This window comes from Schistocerca nitens, chromosome 2 (assembly GCF_023898315.1).
Source record: "Schistocerca nitens isolate TAMUIC-IGC-003100 chromosome 2, iqSchNite1.1, whole genome shotgun sequence".
Classification (NCBI taxonomy): domain Eukaryota; kingdom Metazoa; phylum Arthropoda; class Insecta; order Orthoptera; family Acrididae; genus Schistocerca; species Schistocerca nitens.
In genome coordinates this window covers 907,518,462-907,541,531 of record NC_064615.1, presented here as the reverse complement: position 1 = coordinate 907,541,531, position 23,070 = coordinate 907,518,462, and the positions used below count along the sequence as shown (strand labels likewise).

At 44.0% G+C, this 23,070-nt stretch overlaps 1 protein-coding gene across 1 annotated transcript in view; it reads left to right on the top strand.

Annotated features, from left to right (window-relative positions):
• The window catches only part of LOC126237220 (uncharacterized), a 547,235-nt gene that overhangs the window by 250,140 nt on the left and 274,025 nt on the right, over nucleotides 1-23,070 (top strand). Inside the window, exon 6 of the mRNA XM_049947107.1 lies at nucleotides 1,156-1,194. Coding sequence (XP_049803064.1) covers nucleotides 1,156-1,194 — 39 coding nt within the window. The remainder of the gene's footprint in view (nucleotides 1-1,155; nucleotides 1,195-23,070) is intronic.

Here is a 23,070-nt window from a genome sequence, read left to right as displayed (position 1 = left end):
TGGCATGAACAGTTCCAAGAAACAGATTGTTTGTGTAAAAGCAAACGCTGGGACATCCCCGAATGTATGACACAGATATCGAATACATCTGCCATAGTTTCACAAGGCTTCCACAGAAATCTGTTTGCCCTGCAGCTCAACAGCTCAGCATGCCTCCTCCCTCCCCCCCCCCCCCCCCCAATGTTCATCTGGATCTGGCATGTGTTGCATTGACATTTACACATGGAACCATACAAAATACAGCTACTGAAAGCTCTTTGTGAAGGTGACAAGATGGAGGATGACAGGTGTCTTCCATGCTTTGTGTTTAATGATGAGGCAACATTCCATTTAAATGGAAAGATGAACTGTCATGATGTGAGATTGTGGGGTATGGAACAACCACATGAAGCTGCACAAGATGAGAGGGACTGTCCAAAATTTAATGTCTTTTGTGCAGTTTCATGGGAAAAGGTGTATGGTCCATTTTTCTTTGCTGAGAACACTGTTACAGGAAGCACATATCTCGATGTGCTTCAGAAGTTTCTTTTCCCACAGTTTGAGACTGACTGGAACGACTTCATTTTCCAACAGGATGGGGCACCGCCACACTGGCTTCTGGAAGTGTGGGGATTTTTAAATCAAATAGTTACTTAACGATGGATCGGTCACACTGGATCAAATGATTCAGCCTTATATTACTGGCCTCCAAGGTCACCGGACCTGACTGTTTGTGGTTATTTCTTGTTGGTGTTTATAAAAGACTGTATTTGCCTCCATTCCAACAATAATGAATAAACTGAGACATCGCATAACAGCAGCTGTGAGAGCTGTAACTCAAGACATGCTCACTGCAGTTTGGAAACAATTTGAATACCGCATTGACATATCCCATGCAACTCAAGGGGGGCATATTGAGAACCTATGAAGAGGTGTGGAAAAAAACGTTTTGAGTTTCCCGTTCATAAAAAAATAAATAAAAATAAAAAAAATCATTGTATATGTTTATTAGTTTCAGAAATATAGACGTACCAAATTAGATGATTCTTTTTGATACAGTCTGTATATTGCAAACAGTAAAAGCCCTGTCCTTCTCAGTTGGGGTACTCCCCAAACTAACATGATATTTGTTGATTTAATTATGTTAAGAATGACATGTTGATTTCTTTCTGCTAGGAACTCCAGAATCCAGCCACACATCTGGTCCAGTACTTGGTAAGTTCGTATTTGTTACTAAAGAACAGTATGGAACTGTGTCCTTCCTGAAGTGAAGGAACACATTAACCTTGACGCCATTAACTAAGCATGTTTCGTGGTCCAACAGAGTGAGCAGAGTTTTGCAAGAACTCTGTTTGCAGAATCCATATTGGTTTTTATAGATAAGATTACCGTACTCTAAAAACTTAATGATGCATGACAACCATACATGTTCCATAAGCCAACAACAAACTGATGTCAGCGACATGAGCCCGTAATTGTGTCTTCGTGTGATATTCCCGGCACGGTCATTTTGCGAGGTGTTTGTGGACAAGAGTAATGTTCTTTGTATTTTCTCTGACTCCTCTATTAATCATATCTGTTCCAGATACGAATGCTTCGCGGGAAGAATGAAATGGAAATGAGCGTTTGGCGTCATTGGCCGAGAAGCCCCTAGCAGGGTCAGGTCCGGCCGCCTTGGTGCCACATTGGGCGACTTGCGCGCCGGATGGGGATGAAATGATGATGAATACAACACAACACCCAGTCCCTGAGTGCATAAAATCTCCGACCAGGCAGGGAAACGAACCCGGGCCCGTAGGACGGCATTTCGTCACGCTGACCACAGCTATCGGGGCGGACGTGGGAAGAATGATTGCTGTTAAGCCTCCGTGTGAACTCAAATCTCTCTACTTCTAGTTTCATGGTCTTTTCGCAAGATATACGTAGGAGGAAGCAATATATTGATTGACTCTTTTAGGATTTCCTGTCAGGAAGGTCGCAGTTCGTAGTAATAGACGGCAAATCATCGAGTAAAACTGAAGTGATATCAGGTGTTCCCCAGGGAAGCGTCCTGGGACCTCTGCTGTTCCTGATCTATATAAATGACCTGGGTGACAATCTGAGCAGTTCTCTTAGGTTTTTCGCAGATGATGCTGTAATTTACCGTTTAGTAAGGTCATCCGAAGACCAGTATCAGTTGCAAAGCGATTTAGAAAAGATTGCTGTATGGTGTGGCAGGTGGCAGTTGACGCTAAATAACGAAAAGTGTGAGGTGATCCACATGAATTCCAAAAGAAATCCGTTGGAATTCGATTACTCGATAAATAGTACAATTCTCAAGGCTTTCAAATAACTTCCGGGAATTCAGCCAGGTAACACTTTCAGCGACCGCCGATATTTCGGCGGGAGAACACCCCGCCATTTTCAAGTTAAACTGCAACGGACAGGCGGCGTGCATGCAAATTTAATACCTCGGTTCTGCGACAGAAACAGGAAAGATAACACACACACTGAACACTAGTGCCACCAAAGATGACCAAAGTCAGAGCTATCGATAGTGAGACTATGAATTCACAGGTGAGGCAGCATTGACTCTGTTCCTCTGTTTTTTGACAAGGGAGAGAGCCGGATTCCAAACAGAGTTTAAACAGAAACCTCCATCCCTGTTAACGAGGTTGCTCGCTAGTTTAATCTCAACTGCCTCCTTAATGACACTGTCCCAATAGCTGGACGTGCATGCCAATATCTCGGTGTTATTATATAACATGGGGTGACCAGTATCCAAGCAATGTTCGGCAATAGCAGATCTATTTGGCTGCTGTAATCGTGTGTGCCGTTTATGCTCAGTACATCTGTCCTCCACGGTCCTGATAGTTTGACCAATATATGCCATACCGCAGCTACAGGGAATACGATACACACCTGCCTTACGCAATCCAAGATCATCCTTAACGGAACTCAAAAGTGCTCTAATTTTAGATGGAGGTCGGAAAACACATTTCACATCGTATTTCCGTAAAATACGACCGATCTTATTGGACGTGTTTCCTACGTAAGGCAAACAGGCAGTAGACTTAGGTGTTGACTCAGAATTATCATCAATCACCCGATGTACAGTTGGTCGATAGCGCAACGCACGTTCAACGTGATAGACAGATTGAACGTGCGTTGCGCTATCGACCAACTGTACATCGGGTGATTGATGATAATTCTGAGTCAACACCTAAGTCTACTGCCTTTTTGCCTTACGTAGGAAACACGTCCAATAAGATCGGTCGTATTTTACGGAAATACGATGTGAAATGTGTTTTCCGACCTCCATCTAAAATTAGAGCACTTTTGAGTTCCGTTAAGGATGATCTTGGATTGCGTAAGGCAGGTGTGTATCGTATTCCCTGTAGCTGCGGTATGGCATATATTGGTCAAACTATCAGGACCGTGGAGGACAGATGTACTGAGCATAAACGGCACACACGATTACAGCAGCCAAATAGATCTGCTATTGCCGAACATTGCTTGGATACTGGTCACCCCATGTTATATAATAACACCGAGATATTGGCATGCACGTCCAGCTATTGGGACAGTGTCATTAAGGAGGCAGTTGAGATTAAACTAGCGAGCAACCTCGTTAACAGGGATGGAGGTTTCTGTTTAAACTCTGTTTGGAATCCGGCTCTCTCCCTTGTCAAAAAACAGAGGAACAGAGTCAATGCTGCCTCACCTGTGAATTCATAGTCTCACTATCGATAGCTCTGACTTTGGTCATCTTTGGTGGCACTAGTGTTCAGTGTGTGTGTTATCTTTCCTGTTTCTGTCGCAGAACCGAGGTATTAAATTTGCATGCACGCCGCCTGTCCGTTGCAGTTTGCCTTGAAAATGGCGGGGTGTTCTCCCGCCGAAATATCGGCGGTCGCTGAAAGTGTTACCTGGCTGAATTCCCGGAAGTTATTTGAAAGTTGTATACGCCAGGAGAAACTCAGGTCTCACAATTCTCAAGGCTGTCAATTCAACTAAGTACCTGGGTGTTAAAATTACGAACAACTTCAGTTGAAAAGACCACATAGATAATATTGGCGAGCCAAAGGTTGCGTTTCATTGGCAGGACACTTAGAAGATGCAAGTCCACGTAAGAGACAGCTTATACTACACTCGTTCGTCCTCTGTTAGAATATTGCTGCGCGGTATGGGATCCTTACCAGGTGGGATTGACGGAGGACACCGAAAGGGTGCAAAAAAGGGCAGCTCGTTTTGTATTATCACGTAATAGGGGAGAGAGTGTGGCAGATATGATACGCGAGCTGGGATGGAAGTCATTAAAGCAAAGACGTTTTTCGTCGCGGCGAGATCTATTTACGAAATTTCAGTCACCAACTTTCTCTTCCGAATGCGAAAATATTTTGTTGAGCCCAACCTACATAGGTAGGAATGATCATCAAAATAAAATAAGAGAAATCAGAGCTCGAACAGAAAGGTTTAGGTGTTCGTTTTTCCCGAGCGCTGTTCAGGAGTGGAATGGTAGGGAGATAGTATGATTGTGGTTCGATGAACCCTCTGCCAAGCACTTAAATGTGAGTTGCAGAGTAATCATGTAGATGTAGAACGTACACTCAAGGAACTGTAACCGCACACCAAACCATGATGCAGAATCCCTCTGTAGGAGCGTGTGCCACTACAGTTGGCTCAGCATCTCCATGACATTACAAATATGACCCGTTTAAAACGATGTGTTGCGTACTATACGCGTGGAAATAACGAATCCAGTCAAAAAGCTCCAATGTTTTGTAAGCTCCTATTTTTTCCACAAAGTGGAACTGAATCGAGTGCGTTCCAGAAGTGAAGGAAGACGGCATCTGTCTTTATGCCACTGTGTACTGCCAACTGAGTCTCACAGACGAAGACAGCAAGCGGAGTTTCACAAGATCCTTTCATTGTGTGCTGCTTTGTTAGGGACAGAAATGAAATTCATGTGGCACGGAACTATTAGGTTGGTGCATAAGCTCGTAGCGTTTTTCCGTAAGTTTAATAATCACCACAGATACACATAACAGAGACTTAAGTCACTAGTAATATGCACTCCTTCGCTATTAGTTTTGAGACGAAGAACTCGTCGAACCATGTTCGGAGTGTATTTTCATCAGAAAAGGAAGTACCTTGGAAAATGAGGACGCAAGATTAAGTGAATAAGATGGTAGCGGAATGACTTCCCACCCAAACTCTTGAATATTATTTGTTGCCAGTCTAGCAGAACCTAGGCGCGCGTTATTGTGGAGTAGCATCACTTCCCACAGTCTTCCTGGTCGTTGTTCTTGGACTGCGTCCGCAAGACGCCTCAGTTGTTAACAATAAATGTCAGCTGTGATTGTTACATCTCGGGGGAAGCCATTTGAAATGCACCACACCGCCGCTGTTCCACCAGATCCACGACATTACCTTTTTTGGATACACGCAGGTCTTCGGAAGGGGAATTTCTGCTTTGTTTGGACTCAAAAATTCCTTCTTTTCCTACGTTAGCAAAAATACACCATTTCTCGTCACCGGATGCAGGATAGGAACGATCGGTGTTATTCATGAATCAGTTGATGACAAAACAGGGTGAGATGCGAGTCGCTAAAGTAAATACGATCCTCATTGAAACGAGGAAACCATTTTCTCGCCGTGCTCTGTCCAATGGCATTACCCCCATACACGGCGCAAATGTTTCTGACTACCTCCGCTGCTGTCTATTGAAAACAAACAGAAGAGTATGTCGGGAATGTTCTGATTTCTCTACTCCCTTTTCTAGCGTCCGCAGCTACACTCACTATCTCCAAATGATGAAACGACATATAAACTCAAAGGCAACAGTGAACTACAAATAAAAATGACAATCGATAAATAAACCCTTAGCAATCGGAACACCAACATGCAAAATAAAAACGCTTCGAACTTACGCACCAACGTAATATTTTTTGATTAATAAATGAACAGGCAATGTTAACATAAGAATACCTCTGAAGGAGACTCCATCCTAAATGTCTCTCAAAAAGAGACTGTCCTAAGTGTGTCTAAAAACTTGCGCTCTCCGCTTCTGCTGTCGAGATGCCGCCAGAACTGCTGGTAAGCCAATCTAAATAAACGTCTCTAGATTTGCCAGTAGGAAATCTTACTTCAAAGATGGTGCACTCATTATCCAACATAGTCTGATCATTTTCAGGAAGTTGCGAGTTCGGAATAATGTCCAATCGTAGCTTAGCCTCACTTTCCCGTCTATATCGCACCTGGACAGTATTTTTAATAGCGGCGCCAGCGAGGTGTCGGCAATGTACAAAGCTGGTTTAACGGTGGAGTTTTGCTCTTCCATTGTTATAAAGCGCTCTTATTGTGCCAAGTGCCCGGAGTTACACGCTTTTACAGCTTGACGCCTGGACGCCCCGCCCACAATGGGAGTGGTCAGTGGCAGTTTGGAGACGCTCTACAAAGTACAACGCGACCTCGCGGAAGAGCAGGTGGCGACTGGTGGACCACGCCAACCCAGGCGCCGCCAGTTGGGAAAAAGTTAATCCCATCAAATATAGAAATTGCAGCCCTCCTGAAGGACCATGGTGAAACGGCCCTCTTCTATACAAAGGGCTGGGTGTGATCAGTATCCCAGACACTGATCTGGCCTCCCTTGCTCCCTGTCCTAATGGCATCCCTTGACCGTCGCTCTGCACTTCTGCCTTCTAACTACACAGAGATTCAGTACAGCAAGATATATTAAAATTATTAATGCGTAATCGCGGAAATCGTTACACATGCCCCTTGAGACCAACACCAACAACAGTAGTTCAAGTATATATGCCGGCGTCGCAAGCAGAAGATGAAGAGATAGAGAAAGTATATCAGGATACTGAACGAGTAAATCGGTACGTGAAGGGAGATGAAAACCTAATAGTCATGGCAGATTGGAATGCGGTTGTAGCGAAAGGAGTAGAAGAAAGGGTTATGGGAGAATATGGGCTTGGTAGTAGGAATGGGAGAGGAGAAAGTCTAATTGAGTTCGGCAATAAATTTCGGCTAATAACAGCGAATAGTCTGCTTAAGAACCACAAGAGGAGAAAGTATACTTGGAAGAGGCCGGAGATACGGTAAGACTTCAGTTAAATTACATCATGGTCAAGCAGGGATTTCTAAATCGGATACTGGATTGTAAGGCTTACCCAGGAGCAGATATAGACTCAGATCACAATTTAGTAGTGCTGAAGAGTTGGCTGAAGTTTAAGAGACCACTCAGGAAGTATCAGTGGACAAAGAAAATGGGATATGGAAGTACTAGAGAATGAAGAGATACTACTGAAGTTCTCTGAGGCTATAGATACTGCAGTAATGAATAGCTCAGGAGCCAGTCCAGTTGAGCCGAAATGAACATCTCTAAAAAGGGCCATCGCAGAAGTTGAAAGAAAAACATAGAATAGCGAGGAAAACATGGGTAACAGAAGAAATGCTTCAGCTGATCGACGAAAGAAGGAAGTTCAAAAGAGGCCATCACATAAGTTGGAAAGAAAAACATAGAACAGCGAGGAAAATGTGGGTAACAGAAGAAATGCTTCAGCTGATCGACGAAAGAAGGAAGTTCAAAAAATGTTCAGAGAAATTCAAGAATACAGAGATACAAGTCACTTAGGGAGGGAATAAATGGGAAGTGTAGGGAAGCTAAGGTGAACTGACTGAATGAAAAATGCGAAAAAATCGAAAAAGAAATCAATGTCGAAAAGACTGGCTCAGCATATAGGATAGTCAAAACAATCTTCGGTAAAATTAAAAGCAAGGGTGATAACATTAAGAGTGCAATGGGAATTCCACTGTTAAATTTAGAGGAGAAACCGAATAGGTGGAAAGAGGACATTGAATGCCTCTATGAGGGGGAGGGCCTGTCTGATGGCCTGATAGAAGAAGAAACAGCAATTGATATGGAAGAGATAAGGGTCCAGTATTTTAATCAGAATTCTAAAAAGCTTTGGAGGAATTAAGATCAATAAGCAGTAGGGTTAGATAAGAATCTATCGAAATTTCTAAAATCATTGACGGGAGTGGCAACAAAACGACTATTCACATTGATGTGTAGAATGTATGACTGCTGATACACCATCAAACTTCCGGAAAAACATTATCTGCACACTTCCGAAGATTGTAATAGTCGATAAGTGCGAGAATTATCGCAAAATCAGCTTCACAGTTCATGCATCCAAGTTTCTGACAAGAATGACATACAGAAGAATGGAAAAAAAATCGAAGATTTGTTAGATGGCGATCAGTTTGGCTTTAGGAAGGCAAAGGCGCCAGAGAGGCAGTTTTGACGTTGCTGTTGATAATGGAAGCGAGACTGAAAAAAAAGAATCAAGACACGTTCAAAGGATATATCGACCTGGAAAAAGTGTTCGGCAATGTAAAATGGTGCAAGATGTTAGAAATTCTGAGAAAAATAGGGGTAAGCTATAGGGAGAGACGTGTAATATACAATATGTACAAGAACCAAGAGGGGACAATAAGAGTGGAAGACCTAGAACGAAATACTCGGATTAAAAAGGATGTAAGACAGGAATGTAGTCTCGCCCCAACTGGTCAAACTATACATCGAAGAAGCAATGACGGAAACGAAAGAAAGGTTCAAGTGCGGAATTAAGAAAATTCAGAGTGAAATGGTATCAATGACAAGATTCGCTGATGACATTGCTATACTCAGTGAAAGTGAAGAAGAATTATAGGATCTGCTGAATGGAATGAAGAGTTTAATGGGTACAGAATTTGGATTGAGGGTAAACTGAAGAAAGACGAATGTAATAAGAAGTAGCAGAAATGAGAACAGCAAGAAAATTAACATTAGATTTGGGGGTCACGAAGTATACGAAGTCAAGGAATTCTGCTATCTGGGCAATAACATAACCCATGACGGACGGAGCATGGAGGACATCAAAAGCAGACGAGCACTGGCAAAGAGGGCATTCCTGGCCAAGAGAAGTCTACCAGTATTAACCGTAGGCCTTAATTTGAGGAGGAAATTTCGGGGAATGTACGTTAGGAGCATAGTATTGTATGGTAGTGAAACACGGACCGTGGGAAAACCGGAACAGAAGATAGAAGTATTTCAGATGTGGTGCTACAGAAGCATATTGAAAACTGGATGGACCAATAAGGTAAGGATTAAGGCAGTTCTCTGCAGAGTTGGCGAGGAAAGGAATATGTGGAAAACACTGACAAGAAAAGGAGACAGGAAGATAGGACACCTTTTAAGGCATCAGGGATCAATTTCCATGGTACTAAAGTATTCTGTTCGTGGGCGACCTTCAGCGAGTACCGCCCCCCGTCGCCCCCTCCCCCATATGAGACTTTAGACAAAAACACGGACACATTTTCCAGTGCAAATACCCCCAACTGAGAAGAAAAAAAGTCACAAAAGTATGTTGTGTGCTACTCAAGACGAAAAAGAAATGAATATGCATGACTGTGTAAAAAGTGTGGTATAACTCTCCATGTAGAAGACTTTCTTGAGATCTAACAACCCAACAATCATACGAGTTAATGTGTAAGAGAATCATACTAGCTGATAAGTATTAAATCTGATTTCTCAGCAGCCAGAAGCGGTTTTTAAATACGATTTTATTGGGTTAAGAGAGGAATCAAGGACTACAGTAACAACGCCCAAGGTAGCGCCCCCGCAGGGACCGCAAAGACAGATTAGTTTGATTATAGCGCACACAAAGGGCAGCAAACATTCTTCGCTCGATCCGTACGTGAATGCAACGGAAAAAAGCCTTAGTACAAGGTACAGTGGGGATCGCCATGTAAGATTCACTTTGCAGAGTATGGATGTAGATGTTTTCCATGGATTCCACTCCGTCTGGTCGTTTGCCTTAGGGGCGTGCACAGGTGAATCAACAATATCGCAACATTTTCTAGGATACCGCCACGTTGTCGATTTTAGACCATAAATGATATAGACTGCGCATTATATCACTATAGTAAAATAAAAATCTCGAGTGGTGGCAGCACCCATTTGCAGGAGACTTCTGGAACACTGTTCAATTTGTCTTTGTTTTAATTGTAACATTTTCAGTAAATGTGCCTTTGTTACAATGGTGAAATCTTTTGCTGCGATTGGTTGCACCGAAAGATACGTGAAAGGAAGTAATATTTCTTCCACTGCTAAAGTCAAAAGTTTTTTAAAAGCGTGAGAAATTTTTTTGGGATTAAGTTAGTGAATTTACAGACTGACGCTAAGACTGAGATGGTCGCCAAACAGATACAAATGACCGTCTATTTGAGAGTTATGAACTGAATGGCAGGAGTCATCATATATGTATCTCGTAAAAATATATGCGGAAGTTTATGATATGTTAATTCCAAGGTCTTTCTTTTTTTCTGTTCAGCTTCGTAACTTGTTTTTATTTTATCTCAAAACTGATTATAGGTCCCTCAGTGATGTAGTAAGAAAAAAAGATTGCATCCTTACTTTGAACAAGGGGAATTTTTAGCCAGATGGCTAGCTACGTAAAGCTAAGCAGCCAAGATATTTCAGAATCCTTGTACAACTACTTTCATGAGTTGAAAGATTGTGTGTTTGTCGTCATCTCTAAAACTCGATGAATGACGAAGAGTTTGAGAAGACAGAATGCTAATATTCAACTTACTAAAGATTTTTCTCTACGATCATTGTTTTGTAATATATTATGCTTCTTACAGGTATGTCTACATCTAAATCTACATATATACTCCGCAATCCACCATACGGTGCGTGGCGGAGGGTACCTCGTACCACAACTAGCATATTCTCTCCCTGTTCCACTCCCAAAGAGAACGAGGGAAAAATGACTGCTTATATGCATCTTATCTTTGTGGTCTTTCCGCGAAATATAAGTTGGCGGCAGTAAAATTGTACTGCAGTTAGCCTCAAATGCTGATTCTCTAAATTTCCTCAGTAGCGATTCACGAAAAGAACGCCTCCTTTCCTACAGAGACTCCCACCCGACTTCCTGAAGCATTTCCGTCACACTCGCGTGACGATCAAACCTACCAGTAACAAATCTAGCAGCCCGCCTCTGAATTGCTTCTATGTCCTCCCTCAATCCGACCTGATAGGGATCCCAAACGCTCGAGCAGTACTCAAGAATAGGTCGTATTAGTGTTTTATAAGCGGTCTCCTTTACAAATGAACCACATCTTTCCAAAATTCTACCAATGAACCGAAGACGACTATCCGCCTTCCCCACAACTGCCATTACATGCTTGTTCCACTTTATATCGCTCTGCATTGTTACGCCCAAATATTTAATGGACGTGACTGTGTCAAGGGCTACACTACTAATGGAGTATTCAAACATTACGGGATTCTTTTTTCTGTTCATCTGCATTAATTTACATTTATCTATATTTAGAGTTAGCTGCCATTCTTTACACCAATCACAAATCCTGTCCAAGTCATCTTGTATCCTCCTACAGACACCTTCCCGTACACCACATCATCATCAGCAAACAGCCGCACATTGCTATCCACCCTATCCAAAAGATCATTTATGTAGACAGAAAACAGCGTACCTTTCACACTTCCCTGGGGCACTCCAGATGATACCCTCACCTCCGATGAACACTCACCATCGAGGACAACGTACTGGGTTCTATTACTTAAGAAGTCTTCGAGCCACTCACATACACTCCTGGAAATTGAAATAAGAACAACGTGAATTCATTGTCCCAGGAAGGGGAAACTTTATTGTCACATTCCTGGGGTCAGATACATCACATGATCACACTGACAGAACCACAGGCACATAGACACAGGCAACAGAGCATGCACAATGTCGGCACTAGTACAGTGTATATCCACCTTTCGCAGCAATGCAGGCTGCTATTCTCCCATGGAGACGATCGTAGAGATGCTGGATGTAGTCCTGTGGAACGGCTTGCCATGCCATTTCCACCTGGCACCTCAGCTGGACCAGCGTTCGTGCTGGACGTGCAGACCGCGTGAGACGACGCTTCATCCAGTCCCAAACATGCTCAATGGGGGACAGATCCGGAGATCTTGCTGGCCAGGGTAGTTGACTTACACCTTCTAGAGCACGTTGGGTGGCACGGGATACATGCGGACGTGCATTGTCCTGTTGGAACAGCAAGTTCCCTTGCCGGTCTAGGAATGGTAGAACGATGGGTTCGATGACGGTTTGGATGTACCGTGCACTATTCAGTGTCCCCTCGACGATCACCAGTGGTGTACGGCCAGTGTAGGAGATCGCTCCCCACACCATGATGCCGGGTGTTGGCCCTGTGTGCCTCGGTCGTATGCAGTCCTGATTGTGGCGCTCACCTGCACGGCGCCAAACACGCATACGACCATCAGTGGCACCAAGGCAGAAGCGACTCTCATCGCTGAAGACGACACGTCTCCATTCGTCCCTCCATTCACGCCTGTCGCGACACCACTGGAGGCGGGCTGCACGATGTTGGGGCGTGAGCGGAAGACGGCCTAACGGTGTGCGGGACCGTAGCCCAACTTCATGGAGACGGTTGCGAATGGTCCTCGCCGATACCCCAGGAGCAACAGTGTCCCTAATTTGCTGGGAAGTGGCGGTGCGGTCCCCTACGGCACTGCGTAGGATCCTACGGTCTTGGCGTGCATCCGTGCGTCGCTGCGGTCCGGTCCCAGGTCGACGGGCACGTGCACCTTCCGCCGACCACTGGCGACAACATCGATGTACTGTGGAGACCTCACGCCCCACGTGTTGAGCAATTCGGCGGTACGTCCACCCGGCCTCCCGCATGCCCACTATACGCCCTCGCTCAAAGTCCGTCAACTGCACATACGGTTCACGTCCACGCTGTCGTGGCATGCTACCAGTGTTAAAGACTGCGATGGAGCTCCGTATGCCACGGCAAACTGGCTGACACTGACGGCGGCGGTGCACAAATGCTGCGCAGCTAGCGCCATTCGACGGCCAACACCGCGGTTCCTGGTGTGTCCGCTGTGCCGTGCGTGTGATCATTGCTTGTACATCCCTCTCGCAGTGTCCGGAGCAAGTATGGTGGGTCTGACACATCGGTGTCAATGTGTTCTTTTTTCCATTTCCTGGAGTGTATTTGGGAACCAATCCCATATGCTCGTACCTTAGTATGTCGATATAAATTCAATATCTGTACTGCATTAAACAAAAGTCATACAACAAAGAAGGTTATTTTATGTTGTTGTTGTGATCTTCAGTCCAGAGACTGGTTTGATGCAGGTCTCCATGCTACTCTATCCTGTGCAAGCTTCTTCATCTCCCAGTACCTACTGCAATCTACATCCTTCTGAATCTGCGTACTGTATTCATCTCTTGGTCTCCCTCTACGATTTTTACCCTCCACACTGCGCTCCAGTACTAATTTGGTGATCCCCTGATGCCTGAGAACTTGTCCTACCAACCGAGCCCTTCTTCTAGTCAAGTTGTGCCACAAATTTCTCTTCTCCCCAATTCTATTCAATACCTCCTCGTTAGTTATTTGGTCTACCCATCTAATCTTCAGCATTCTTCTGTAGCACCACATTTCGAAAGCTTCTACTCTCTTCTTATCTAAACTATTTTATGTAAAAATTGGAATTATGTAGAGAAATTAACGTCAGTTCCTATAAAATCGTAATAAAACGTCTCACATTTACACTGATAAGCCAAAACTTATGACCACTGCTCGCCGCGACACTGGATGCCGCCTGGTGGCGTTGCAGGCACGTGACGCGGTAACAAAAGTATGTAATCGGAGCAGATACGGACGGGGGATCACCATAACGAAGATCAGGGCTGCAAATGGGGAAATCCATAGAGATAAGCGACTCTGGAAAGGGGCAGATTATTATTACGCAGAGCCTTTGAGAACGAGTATCTCGAAAACGGCGAAGCTGGTCGAATCTTCACGTGCTGCTTTCTTGAGCATGGGAAGAGGCAGGAGAAGCGTGAAACTACCACTAGGCGCTAAATGGTTTTGGCGTCTACGACTCTTCACAGAACGTGGGCTTCGGAGGCTTGACTGCTCTGTAAAGTAGGATAGATGGTGATCTGTGGCATCTCTACCAAAAGAGCACAATGCTGGTGCACGGAGAAGTGTTTCGGAGCACACCGTTCATCGTTCGTTGTTAAACATGGAGCTCCGCAGCAGGCAACCCCTATATGTTAACGTGTTAACCAACGACGACGTCAGTTACGATTGCAGTGGGTATGGGACCATCGGGATTCGACCGCCGATCAATGGAAACGTGTTGACTCTTCGGGTAAATCTCATTTTTGCTGTACTAGGTCGATGGTCGTCTCCACAAAAGCTATATTATGCTATGGGAGACGTTCTCACGCGCTTGCATGGGACCTGTGGTAATCGAAGATACTGCGAACCACCTGCATCCCTTCACGCTTGATGTCTTCCCGACAGCAATGTCATTTTTTAGAATTATAACTGGGGAGCGTTGTAATGAACTCACGTTGATACCTCAGCGAACAATTTCGTCTTATGGGTTCCAACCCATTTGGGTCACTATCGGGCACCATCACCGCGGACGCAAATCACCCGTTATTTACTCGAGTTGCACGACGTGTGCGTAGATATCTAATGACACATATCTCCACAAACCTATGATCACATTGTCGGATCCCTGATAGGCAGAATCAGTGATTCATTTCGTTCCAAAGACAGACAAACGAGCTATTAATCAGGTGGTAATAATGTTTTGGCTCACCAGCGCATTGTTGAGGAATCGTGATACAGCTAAATGCTTCCTTACGTAAATTGAAAGAGGAGGGGGGGGAAAGGAAAGGAAAGGGATTATTGATATCAGATGAATGAGGACGTTGTTCAACATCAGCGACGACGAATGAAAATGTGTGCTGGACCGGAATTCGAATTCGGAATCTCCTGCTTAGTAAGCAGTTGCATTAACCACTGCGCGGACTATCTCGACATACCTCTAGGCGGATCCATAATCCCACCGAGCGCCACCTGACTGCAGTCCCTACTCATGTCGTCCATGTCCGCAGCTCGTGGTCTAGTGGCCGCTGCCACGGTAGCTCAGCATGTTCGGTCAGAGGGCTGCTCGCCCTCTGTAATAAAAAAAATAAATAAAAATAAAAAATAAAAAAAACTGAGTAAAAAACTTGAACGGATGTCTTGTGACGTCCGCCCAGACCAAACGCAACGAACAATACCGAACAAAATGCCAAAAAAAAAGAGTGTCTGTCTCTGGATCACGGGGTCCCGGGTTCGATTCCAGCCGGATTGGGGATTTTCTCTGCCCGGAGACTGGGTGTCTGTGTTATCGTCACCATCATTCTTGACAGTGGCTAAATTTGACTGAGTAAAGAAATTGGACTGTGTGACAAATTGGGACTTTATATGGGCGCTGATGACCACGCAGTCGAGCGCCCAACAAAACCAAACATCATCATCACGTCCTCCATGCTCGCTACTAAGAGATTCCCACAGGAGGTCGGACGTAATTATGCATCCGCACTGTGTGTGGTGGATCCATTGCCCATCGAGGTGAATCAGTTATATGAATGCTTCCTGCAAAACTAGTATTTCGTCTTCTACTCCTGTGGGAGCGATGCACTAAATGACTCACAAGCCAACAAAAACAGCAATTTACAGAACTGTAACTCTAAAATTTGTAAAAAGAACGAGTAATCAGTATAATGTTTCAAACTGTTTATCACTTTTTCATATGATCACATGTAATAACGGTAAGCATCAGATTAACACTGGAAATATAGGAGAAATTAGGTTAACTGTATTGCTACACGCAAGTCGTTTAATTGTTAAAATAAATGCTTTATTTCGACTATGAAGGAGAAAAATTCTAAGTGTGAGTTAGACTTAGGATAGTCGTATGAAGTCATATGAGTTATACGTTGGTTTCAACGTTTAACACGGTACAGGCAGCGGTGCGCGCGGTCTGTGTGTGTCAGAGATCAGAAATGAGCTCCGCATACTCGTTTCAAACTCGCCAGCAAGTTCTGTGACGTCATCCCTGACATCGCCGTCTCCGTGTGGCGGTAAACTTTTGAGTCTCCGCCGCAGCCAACTCGTCGCCTGAATATGTTGTGGACTCGACCCGCGAAGGAAGGTGAGCGAGTACACAAGTTCCCAAGTACAACGGTGGACTGGCGGTATTCCCGCTACACATGCAACCGTTTTGAAAGATATTTCCGCCATTAAACTGTAAATTGCTATTTACTTATATCACACAGTCGTGATTTCCCCTTTACATTCTCAAGTGCAAGCTGAAATGTCACAAAATGTCCGACGTGACTCAATGACAGCCAATATAACGACTGATCGGTTAGCAGTGGATATTGTTAGGTTTATCAGTTTTCGTCTGACGTAGCACATATGTTTTCTCACGGTGCAGGTGGAAGAAACAATAACACGGCGGACTACAGCGTGAAACTTATTCCTGGTATCACTCATCCTCTTATGGAACAGATTTGCAGGTGCGTACGTTGCATCAATTAATATTCGTCTCACAAAATACAGCTTCGTTAAAGACCTTCTGATCCCGACAATCGGTCATTTCGCCTTAGGCTGTGGTTACAGTTGCTCTGGTATCGGTGGATTCGGACACGGCCGAACTTTTCAAATAGGTACCTGACTACGTGCGCGATCACACTATAGCCGATATCTCGCGAACGTACAGACTTCGGACGACAATCGGTGAAATTCAAATCGGTTTGTTTTCTTCGGTCAAACTGACCGACGTTCTCGCACACGAAATATGGAGCACGGGAAACTGATAAGTTTAGTCCCAGAAAGAGAGAGTTTGTGGCATCCTGGGGATGAAAATATAAAAATCAGGATATAGTCTATGGACTGAAATCGCAGGTTTATTCTAAAACTCAAATAGGCAAAATCTTTATTGGAAATTTTAGGCATAGGTAATAACCTCAAAAAAGAATATGTTCAAGTGAAAAGTGTGTCCTATCTTATACGCTTATAGCTACTATACTGGAACTTTTTTGTGGTAGGTTGTCATTAGTTGTCTATAAATTATTTTTATTACTGCTTACAGGCGTTTTTGTTCCAGGAGGGTAATGATTCTGTTAATATGATGTGGTTTCTAAATGTAGTGTACGATATGTCCTTCCACTTTTAAGTGCTTTAAGTTTTCAGAGTATCTTATGGTTGCACTTTGTGATTTCTTGCAGTCCTGTGCTAAATGACAGTCATTGAAGGTTAATTGACATACGTCTGCACAACTTTAAATAAAAACACCGAAACGTAGTGTTTGTAATTTACTTTTCATGGTTACCACGTATTATCTAGAGTTATGTAACAAAACGTTTCTCCCGTCTCATAAGTTATTAAAACTTGTCTGGTTATTCCGATAACTGAGGACAGGGCGTGTAGTACTCGCCGCGTTCATTCCGAGACAGGAGAGATCATTCACATGCATTCGGCGTCTCTTAAGCCCCATCTTATTCTATTACTCGCTCCTGTGAACGGGAACGCGTTATGCATGTCTTGGAGTCACTCACGTCCATCTAGAATTTTTTTACTGAGTTTAACGAAGGCGATGTTGGCCTGATGTATTCGACGATGCCCTTTGGCTACACTGTCTAAAGGATCGGAGAGTAGTACCAAATGAAGATCAACCTGAAGATGCCTAAACAAGGTGAAACGCATAGTTGAAAAGTAAAAAACTAAGATTTCAACCAAGATGTGTTTTCAACTAATACTTAAAATTTAACGTAGATCAAACGAGGGTTGTTTTTTAAGTAAGGGCCGTTCGCGCGTATAGTCCCGTAGTTCGCGCGGACACCGCAACAAGCCACCGCGCCACTTGCCGGCATCCTTCCCGTTCACACTGATGCAAGTTGCAGCTCTGTAGCTGACGCGTACGCATCGTTGTGCTGCTTTATAATGTTTACGATTATTGAATCGCCCGCCGCGTGTGAGATACGGTCAGTGATACGTTTTTTGACCGCGAGAAGCCTATCAGCTGCAGAAATTCATCGTCAGTTAACAGAAGTTTATGGCTTGAATGCAATGAGTGAAGGTAAAGTGCGTCAATGGGTTAGAGAGTTTAAAAATGGCCGTCAAAATGTCCATGACGAAGAACGCTCAGGCCGGACCTCTGTGATCACTGATGATTTGGTGGCTGCAGTCGAAACAAAGATTCGTGATGACAGAAGATTCACAATTTCCACTCTTTCTTTGGAATTTCCACAAGTTTCAAGATCGGTTTTGTACAAAATTGTGTCTGAAAACCTAAACTTTAAGAAACTGTGTTCTCGGTGGGTACCCAGACTCCCCACAGAGGACCACAAAGGGAAGAGATTTGCCACTTCATTGGACTTTTTGATTCGTTACGAGGAAGAAGGGGATGACATGTTGAGTCAAATTGTCACTGGAGATGAAACATGGGTATCCCATATCACTCCCGAAAGCAAGCGACAATCGATGGAACGGCGACACACAACCTCACCCGTCAAGGTCAAAGCCAAACAGACGCTGTCAAAGCGCAAGATTATGGCAACTGTGTTCTGGGACCGGCGCGGTGTTTTGCTAGTGGACTTTATGCCACGAGGAACGACAATCAACTCAGATGCCTACTGTGCAACTCTAAAGAAGCTCCGCCGAGCAATTCAAAACAAAAGGCGCGGCATGCTGACAAAAGGAGTTTTGCTCCTGCACGATAACGCTAGGCCTCACACCTCTCAAAAGACTCGGGATTTGATTGATTCTTTTGGCTGGGAAGTTTTGGACCATGCACCATACAGCCCCGACCTTGCTCCTAGCGATTTTCACCTTTTCCGGTACCTGAAACACCATGTTGGCGGGCAGCGCTTCAATGACGACGATGAAGTGAAAGCGGCCGTGAACTCTTGGCTGTCGGAGCAGGCGGCCGAATTCTTTGAAGAGGGAATTAAAAATTTAGTTGTACGTTATGACAAGTGCTTAAATAAACAAGGCAACTATGTAAAAAAGTAGGTAAAGGTGTGTAGAATCAGAAAATAAAAGTTTTTTTACAAAATTATTAGTATCTTTTTTAAAAAATAAAAACGGCCCTTGCTTAAAAAACAACCCTTGTACATAGAATAGATTCTAACCTAACGCAATCTCCTTGGACCTGTCAGAAACTGACGAAGGAGATCGGACGCAATATGATCATGCTGTCGGCCGATGTTATCGGGCGACCTCTGGCGACGGTGTCTGACGACCGTTGTTGGTGCCACTGTAAACGCATCCTTTTCAGTGCTACTTTACAGCAGCAAGATCGTGTTCTCATCTTTCTTGCCAACAGTAAAGTCGCGAGTAGCCTTTACAATGCTGCATGCATCAGTGAGACGCAACGAGTCGACGAGCAGGAAGGGATCACAGCGCCACAATTATCAGACTCGTCATAGTCCTAGAACAACAGCGGGAACAAAGGAAGCCCGTTGACAGTGATTTAACAGCGGCGCCTTGATTCGTTAAGTATACAACCCGCAACATTTGACTTGTACCAGCCCCGTTTCTGATCTCTAATACTAAGGCCGGTATTACATTATCAATTTTTGTGTCCAATATCTTTGTCAAATATCTTTGACTAAGAAATTTGATGGTGTAATAGGGAACTTTGTCAAATGTCGTCAAATATTTGATCAAATCTAGGGCCTCGCTATAGATATGATCAAAGAAGTTGCTTGTCTTGTGTTCACCGCAATGAGACATGTTACCACGTGCATCGCTAGCATCGCTGATTCGTTGCAGCATCTGTCATATGTAGTGTTTTCATATACACTGCCGGTAAATACAATTGGTGTGTAACGACAACTACAAAATTAATAGAGATGTATAAAGCTGATGAGGCGCTTTACAACGTGAGGCATCCTGAATACAAAAATAGATTAAGAAGATTGGAGACCTGACCTAACCTAACTCTCTCCTGTAGCAAGGAATCGGAGTGTTACAGTGAGCCTGTCTTCTGCAGATGTAGCAGTTCTTAAGTGAGTATTGTGCTTTGTGATATGGGGATACACTTCACTGAGCACATACAGAAATGTATGCTTATCCATTCATAAGTAATTGATGTGCGACTTGACGTCCTCCACTATAAGCTCGCGTATCAAGTTTTGTTGAATGCTTTTATTGTGTCGTCGTAAAACCCACGGCTTCACACAGATACGTTTCTTTTTTTTCCCCGCATCTCTTCCGCAGGTGCATACAGTGCAACTGTGGTACATGCAACTGCTGCGCTTAATAACAAGTTGTTGTTGTCTGCCATCTTGAACTTTGACGAAAAATATGACGACAGTGTAATACCCCTTTTTAGCGCCACGTCGAAGATCTTTGTCAAATATATTTGACGAATATTTGGTCACGTCTGATCAAATCTTTGACAAAGAAATTTGATAATATAATACCGACCTAATAAGCAGCTCTGGTCTGAGCTAAGCCATTAACGGACTTGGGAGGTGCAATAGCCGACGTGCCGTTGTGTAACTGCAGACGCAACCTTCCGGGTAGCGGACGTACTGGCCGCCCGGCGCACCGCCGCTGTCAAAGGGACGCTGGGAAGGCGGGTACGGACGGCGCAAAGCGTGCGAACTGCCGAGGCAGGAGCGCGGGCGGTCCATAAAAAAGAAGTAGGGAAAAAAAAACAAGCGCCGGCGGCCGGACGGCGCGGCGCACGTCGTTTGCGGCGGGCTTATCAGCCACCCTGTTGCTTCTGTATACTGTGGCGGGAGGGGAGGGGTCTATGGGGTTCCGCGAAAAAGGGAAGTCGCAACTCTTACTGATAAACGATTCCAGCCATTATTCGTCTCCGTTCTCGTGTCTCGCCAGCTCGCCTAAAAACTACGCCTGTCCGCAGAGGAAATATCGGACGAGCAGGAGACACTGCGTAGCAAGAGGAAAACGAAAAAATTTTGAACTAGCTCTGGGTCCATATAAATAAAAATGTAAATGTTCGTTTGTTCAAAATCGTTTGTCTCCAAAGGTCATTACCGATTGCTTCGAAATTTTGACACAACGTTGCATTCTAAGACAGTATCAAAAAATGGTTCAAATGGCTCTGAGCACTATGCGGCTTAACTTCTGAGGTCATGAATCGCCTAGAACTTAGATCTAATTAAACCTAACTAACCTAAGGACATCACACACATCCATGCCCGAGGCAGGATTCGAACCTGCGGAGACAGGCTTTTGTTTTTAGGTACTAGCTTATGAAACACGTACCTAAAAACAAGCCTGCATTAGAATACAACGTTGTGCCAAAATTTCAAAAAATGGTTCAAATGGCTCTGAGCACTATGGGACTCAACTGCTGAGGTCATTAGTCCCCTAGAACTTAGAACTAGTTAAACCTAACTAACCTAAGGACATCACAAACATCCATGCCCGAGGCAGGATTCGAACCTGCGACCGTAGCGGTCTTGCGGTTCCAGACTGCAGCGCCTTTAACCGCACGGCCACTTCGGCCGGCTCCAAAATTTCTCATGGGCTTTTGGAGAAAAACGATTTCGAACAAACACACACAAATTATATGTATAAGGTAGTTTCCCGACTTGATAGACCACAAGTGTCCCGTATAAAACTGTTCGTCTCAACTTGCTTCCTCAATATGCTACCTCAAATTGGCCTACAAAAACTACATTAGCTACAGCGCATGCGCGTCGAGGGAGTTTTTCAACATTCTCGCGCTGTCTTCGCACAAACCATTAGTTCTAGAGATAAAATTAATAGGACCTTTTTTTGTAGGAAATTTAATATAGTTTAATTTGTACTGCAACACGTTTTCGCTGGAGGGTGTGGTTTTCGAGTTATTCAAGAAAAACTTAAAAAAGTGATATTAAATGTTTCTATCTTGGAAACCATTCGGAATATGGCATACGTCCATACGAAGTTTTTTGTTCAGAATCACTAATACTACTATCACCCCTCAAAGTACAAAGCATTACCTTTGTGTATAAAACATACACGTTTTCCAAGGCAACGCTGTGTCAAAGCGGTCAAAAACTTTCCGAGATTTGCGATCAGGAACATTTACGGCTTTGATATAAGTAGAAACGCAGATGTTCGTTTCTGCAAAGTCTCAGATCTCCGAAAGTTCTTCACGGATTGTGTTGCAATTCTGACCCAACGTTGCATCCAAATTCTAAAACGCTTTTTATATCTACTGGACCGCTATATTGTTTATACGTTATAAAAGCGGAAACATTATAAATGTGTAAATGTTGGTCTGTTAAAAATCGTTCAACTTTGACAGTTCTTGGCTGATTGCTTTGAAATTTTGACACAACGTTGAATTCTAATGTGGACGTATTTTTAGGTATCTAATTCTTTGATATATGTATATTTTTAATATAAATATATATATATATATATATATATATAGAGAGAGAGAGAGAGAGAGAGAGAGAGAGAGAGAGAGAGAGAGAGAGAGAAAACATCGTTACCATGCCGGCCGCGGTGGTCTCGCGGTTCTAGGCGCGCAGTCCGGAACCGTGCGACTGCTACGGTCGCAGGTTCGAATCCTGCCTCGGGCATGGATGTGTGTGATGTCCTTAGGTTAGTTAGGTTTAAGTAGTTCTAAGTTCTAGGGGACTGATAACCACAGCAGTTGAGTCCCATAGTGCTCAGAGAGCCATCGTTACCATAAATCTCAGAATGTACATTTCCGATTCACTTCAAATTTTTGCACGCTACACTAACAAAGGTTTAGCCACATGTAGTCTATATACTTTTTAATATATATATATACTGAAAAGTTGTTACGTTATCAGCAAATAGAAAGGCTGTATTGATGGCTTATTGGTTTATGATTAGAATACTACTGCAGAAACTGAATTTGCAATAACAATAAACAAGGCCCAAGGTCAGAGAGAGGGAGGAGAAGGTGGACAGAGGATTGGGAGGAAGTTGACATAGAAAACGGGAAGGAGGGGGTGGAAAGAGAAAGGGGGGAGCAGATGATGGACTGAGAGAGGGCGAGAGAGAAGGGGCAGGAGTAATTGGAGATAGAGCAGGGGCGAGGAGAAAATGGACGGAGAGAGAGGGAAGGAGGAGTAGGAGATGACAAAGAAAGGGGGAGGTGAAGAGGGACAGAGACAGGTGAGGGAAGGAAATTAGGACATGTATCCAGTTCCCATGCTTATT